At 45.7% G+C, this 6,000-nt stretch overlaps 1 protein-coding gene across 1 annotated transcript in view; it reads left to right on the top strand.

Annotated features, from left to right (window-relative positions):
* Positions 1-509: 509 nt before the first annotated feature.
* LOC144497795 (netrin-G1-like) overlaps positions 510-6,000 on the top strand; it is a 102,669-nt gene continuing 97,178 nt past the window's right edge. The window contains exon 1 of the mRNA XM_078219232.1: positions 510-731. Within this exon, the coding sequence (XP_078075358.1) occupies positions 627-731 (105 nt within the window). The 5' untranslated portion in view covers positions 510-626. The remainder of the gene's footprint in view (positions 732-6,000) is intronic.

The raw sequence follows: 6,000 nt of genomic DNA, 5'->3' as shown, positions 1-6,000 counted from the left end.
GGCATCACATTGGCTCCCAATACTGACTGATTAGCCAATCAGAACATCTGTCTGCTGCAGCAAACACTTGGGAAAAACAGCTGGAATTCCAACATATTGAACATCCCACCTACACGGGGTAAAACAGCTAGAAATCCCAACATCTGGAACAACAACACCGTAACAGCTGGAATGCCAACATCCCCACCAACACTTAAAAAATAGCTGGAGTTCCCAAAACTTGGAATATCCCTACCAACACTCTGAAAACTGCTGGAATACTAACATCTGGAACATTGCCACCAATTCTGGGAAAAACAGCTAGAATTCCCATTACCTGGAGTGCCCTCACCAACACTGGGAAAAGCAACTGGAATATTAACACCCTCAACACCAGCACACACTGAGTTCCTTTCTCTCTGAGTGAGAATCCAGTCAGAGTGGAGACCCCTGAATCACCTCCAGACGGACTGAGATCTTCCCTCTCTGAGTAGGGTCCAATCAAAGTGATGAGCGTGTTGAGTTTGTTGCCTCTTCAGGCCCTTTGGGTGAGCTTGTCTCTCACTGCCCAGCATTTCCCATCCTGGGGACACTATGACCTGTGTAAGACTCAGGTTCACTGGGATCAGGGGGTCAGTTGGGATTACATGGCCTGTCAGCCTGAGGCTGCTCTCCTCACCAGGTTCCTCAAGATCAGGTTGGATCCCCCCAACAGTACATGTGGAGAGCCCCCAGAGATGTACTGCACGCTGGTGAGTATAGTCCTTTCTGAATCAGCCACTCTTGTGTGAATGGACAAGCACTGAATGGTTTTAACAAAGTGAATTCCCTTCAAGCTCCTACACTGGAGTTAATAACAGACACAGTGAATGCAAGAACTCGGATACAGTGGTCAATGTTTATAAATCACTGGTTAGACCTCAGCTGGAGGATTGGGTCCAATTCTGAGTTCCACACTTTAGGAAGGATGTCAGGGCCTTGGAGAGAGAGTGAGGGATTTACGAGAATGTTCCCAGGGATGAGGGACTTCAGTGATTGTGGAGAGACTGAAGAAGCTGGGATTGTTCCCCTGAGAGCAGAGAAGGTTAAGGAGAGATGTAATTCCGATGTTCAAAATTGCCAATTTTTAAAAATTGCATCAATAAAAGTGTTTCAATCGCAGGAGGGTCCAGCATTGGAAGAGAACATGTCCAATTGTGTATCTGACTGGCCGATATCTCCAGTGGGGAATGTGTCCAATTGTGTATCTGACTGGCCGATATGTCCAGTGGGGAGTGTTTGCTGTTGTGTATCTGACTGGCCGATATCTCCAGTGGGGAGTGTTTGCTGTTGTGTATCTGACTGGCCGATATGTCCAGTGGGGAGTGTTTGCTGTTGTGTATCTGACTGGCCGATATCTCCAGTGGGGAGTGTTTGCTGTTGTGTATCTGACTGGCCGATATCTCCAGTGGGGAGTGTTTGCTGTTGTGTATCTGACTGGCCGATATCTCCAGTGGGGAGTGTTTGCTGTTGTGTATCTGACTGTTGTTTGTAATGTCTATTCTCGATTGAGCTGTTTGGAGATGTTTCATTTCACAAGGTGCTGACTGAGCACAAGTAGCACCAGATTGGCCCCAATTCATGTTATTCTCATGTCACCTTGTGTGAGAATCTGCTCTGATCTCAGTCTGTTACAAAGTGTCCTGCAATGGTATTGTTGTAAATTCCGCTCTGTGTGGGGGTATGAATTATCTGCTCATTCTGTTCATTATCTCGGCAGCATAACTGGTTCCTACATCATTGCTTGGGGAATACTCCTGATTTAGTAATCAGCCATATGTTTTACCAATAATTAAAAATGTATAATTTATTGCAGAACATGTAGTTTATCAGAGGGAATTATTCTCTCAGTCAATTAATGAACTGTTTTAGAAACAATCACAGTCTGTGAGCAGTTCCATATTCCACTGTTGGAGCTGTGTCTGAAACATTGAGTGGATCCAGTCAGAGCAGATTAAATGTTGTCGTGTCAGCATCCCCAGCTCAGGGTGGTCTCTAACACTTCCCAGCCAGTCAGTAATTAGTCATGTAGGAGACAGATCAGCCACTTTGTGCACAGCAAGATCCCATGGGCCAGCTAATCTGTGCCCAGTTCATCTTGGTTAAGAGATAAATATTGGCTTCTTGCTGCCATTTAATCAGTCAGTGCCTGAAAATCCTGCAGGAATTTATCAGCCTTTTTCTGATCATTTGCATGTTTGAATATGTAGCTGTTTTTTTTACACATTTACTTGCTCTCTCATTTCCCAATCTGTTCCGTCTCCTAAGCTTCTGTTCTCTGAGTCTGTATTCAATATGAGTGGGTGAGTGAGCCGGAAAGTCTTCAGGGTGAGAATGTATTCAGACTGTGACTGTAACATTGCTGCAAATAAATCAATTCCTGCACAGATGCTGTGGTGATATCATGTACCGGCTACGGTGCTGGAGAGGTTATGTTGCAACAGCAGTAATCCAGAGAACAGGAGTTCAAATCCCACCATGAAGGTTGAGACTGGGTTGAGGGAGATACGGCAGATTCTGCTGTTCAGCCAGTCACTGTGGTGGACTTCAGTTGTGCCTTTGTCCTGCCTGGACCACCGTTGTGTGTTTGTCCTGCCTGGACACATCCCCTGCCGGCTCCTCCCCTTGTCACCCAGTATAAAGGTGTCTGTTTCCTCCCCCTTGTTCAGTTCGGGTCAGTTATCTGTTGGGATGTGCTCCTGGTTCTATTATGAATAAAAGCCTACAGTTGTATTGGCACACAAGTAGTCTTTTGCCTAATTGATAGCGCATCAGTCACCTTGTTCATTCTTCTCTGACAACCTTATCTGAGCACACAGCACTTTCCAACACAAACCCTGCTTTCCCACTCCAGCATTGACAAGAATTCAAAGATCAGGTTGTCTGCCTGTCTCCCTGACTCAATCTCTCCTCCCATCTCACTCACTCACTCACACATTCACTTATGCTCACACTCATTCATGCTCACACTCATACACACACACACACACATTCGCACTCACATGCACGCATGCACTCATTCACTCACTCACATTCACCCTCACACTCACTCACGCTCACACACACACACTCGTGCACACATTCGCACATACACTCATTCACTCACTCACTCACATTTACCCTCACACTCACCAATGCTCACACACACACTCGTGCACACATACACTCATTCACTCACTGACTCACTCACTCACATTCACCCTCACACTCACTCGCACGCGCACACACACACACTCGCGCGCACACACACACTCGCGCGCACACACACACACACTCGTGCACACACACACACTCGTGCACACACACACTCACAAATGGGATGAGACAGTCAGCCAGTCACTAATGCAGTTTAATAAGGGAGATTGCAGGAAAGAGTAATTCTCCCTCCCAGCACTTCACAAAAACAGCAAAACCTCAATCAGATTAATTCATTAAATGAATGTTTGAGTCAAAATGAAATGGGATAAATTTAATCCACTTCACATTTCAATGGATTTTATTTAAACTGTAAATGGGATGAAATGTAAATGGAAATGAGATGTCAGGAACAGTAACATAATGGTGATGTTACTGGAATGGTAATCCAGAGAGCAGACTAATCATCCCGAGATATGAGTTCAAATCCCACAACAGCAGCTGAGGAATTTAAATTCAATGAGTTGAATCGCTCTGAAATAAGAAGCCAGTCTCAGTTCTGATGGCCAGGAAACTATACCAGGTTCTAATAGAAACCCAGTTCCTTCTCGGTTCATGTAGCAAGAGACCCAAATCCCACTCTAGCACAGAATTCTGAAATTTATTTCCATTTAAGGTAACATTCTGGTCTCTTACATTATACTTCACCTGCCTCGTTTTTTTGCCCATCCACTTAACCTATCTAATTCCCTCTGTAAATCTTCTTTGTCTTCACAATTTACTCATGTCACTTTACGCTGATTCACTTTATCCAGTTCATTAATATCCTCTGGGGAAGGAAATCTGCCGTCCTTACCTGGTCTGGCCTACATGTGACTCCAGAGCCACAGCAATGTGGTTGACTCTCAACTGCTCTTGGGCAACTAGGGATGGGCAATAAATGCTGACCAGCCAGCGACGCCCATATTCCACGAATGAATAAAAAAACTTTCCCACCTATCTTTGTATCATCAGAAAATTTAGCTACCATACATTCAGTCCCTTCATACAAGTCATTGATATAGATTGTAAATAGTTGAGGCCCCAGCGCCAATCTCTGTGGCACTCCACGAGATACATCTTGTCGTAGTAGAGGCGGTTGACTGTAGTGCAAGACTGGGGGATATCCTGAACTGTTGGGCTGCTTTCATTTCAGCCCCACCATCACTCGGCTGCTAATTCCCATTGTCACGCACCAATCGACTCAAAAAGAGCTTCTTCCCTGCTGCTGTCAGACTTTGGAATGGACTTACCTTGCACTAAGTTGATCTTTCTCTACACCGTAGCTATGACTGTAACACTACATTCTGCACTCTCTTGTTTCCTTCTCTATGAATGGTATGCTTTGTCTGTATAGCACGCAAGAAACAATACTTTTCACTGTATGTTAATACATGTGACAATAATAAATCAAATCAAATCAAATCAAAGAGTGGTTGGGGTGTGGAATGGACTGCCTGCTGTGATAGTGGAGTCGGACACTTTAGGAACTTGCAAGCGGTTATTGGATAGGCACATGGGGCACACCAGAATGATAGGGAGTGGGATAGCTTGATCTTGTTTTCGGACAAAGCTCAGCACAACATCGAGGGCCGAAGGGCCTGTACTGTGCTGTACTGTTCTATGTTCTATGTTCAAATCAAGCTTTCGCAGATCCTGAGGTCCAGAATGATTGTGGGAAGAGCAACGGACATACTTGTAATCTTTCTGGCTCTTTCCACGTCTGCGTTGGTGATAATTGGGGAATATCCTAGTCTGCCACACACGAATGCATGTGGGAGGTGACATGGGTCCTCTTCAGAAGAACAAATTATTTGGTGAAGTTCACTCCTTACCCCGGGCGCCAGATAGCCAGGAATGTGGAATCTGCTGCAATCGCTAGATTCCCATAGGTACAAGGGGAAATTGATTGCACAGATGTGGCAATGAGATCTCCCTGGGATTAGGCCACAACATTCAGAAACAGAAAGGGTGTTCACTCTCTGAATGTGCAGCTGGTCAGTATGTCTCTGCTATCCTGGGAGCTCTCTCGACGTCCATGTCATGAACAACTCACAGGTGCCACAAGTGTTTGCTCCACCTCATTGGCTGTAGGGTTGGCCCCTTGGTGACAAGATACCCACAGAGGAGCAAATAATGGCACCAGAGCCGATTACACAGAGTGCTGCTGAGGAGAGATACAAAGCAGTCCTTGTCTCCATAGGAACCCGCAATGGGCCAACTAAAACTCAGGTTCCACTGCTTGGGCCATTCAGGCAGAGCACTGTTATACTCAACAGAAAAAGTGTCCAGGATCAGTGTATTCTACTGGGCCCTGTACAGCCTCACTCAGCAAAGGGGGATGATTTTGCAGAAGGGGAGATGGAGAAGCCAGATGTTCCCTCTGATGAGGAGGAAGGGGCAGACAATGTTGCTGATGAGGGAGTGGATGTTGCGAATGCAGCAGAAGATGCTCAGATGATGGTGCAATGTGGCAGACGGACCTGTGACACCCACATTGCCATCAGATTCCAGGACAAATAAGGCTCTGCTGCAACTCGACTACACTGTGGCTTCTAATCCTCTATTAGGTGGGAGGCTGGGGTTCCCTCATGGGCAGAGATATTTATGTTTCATTGCATTGTATTTTTGTTCTGGTGGCCTCTGCCATTTCTGTTTGATGTTAGTCATAGAGCTTTATAGCACAAAAAGAGGCCCTTCGGCCCATCGTGTCTTCCCCAGCCATCAATCATCCTTCTGTTCTAATCCTGTTTTCCAGCACTTGGTCTGCAGCCTTGTATCCTGTGGTGTTTCCAGTGCTCATCTAAA

Source organism: Mustelus asterias, chromosome 8, assembly GCF_964213995.1.
Source record: "Mustelus asterias chromosome 8, sMusAst1.hap1.1, whole genome shotgun sequence".
NCBI classification, from domain to species: domain Eukaryota; kingdom Metazoa; phylum Chordata; class Chondrichthyes; order Carcharhiniformes; family Triakidae; genus Mustelus; species Mustelus asterias.
The sequence above is the reverse complement of the archived record's forward strand: the minus strand, read 5'-3'. Positions and strand labels throughout refer to the sequence as shown.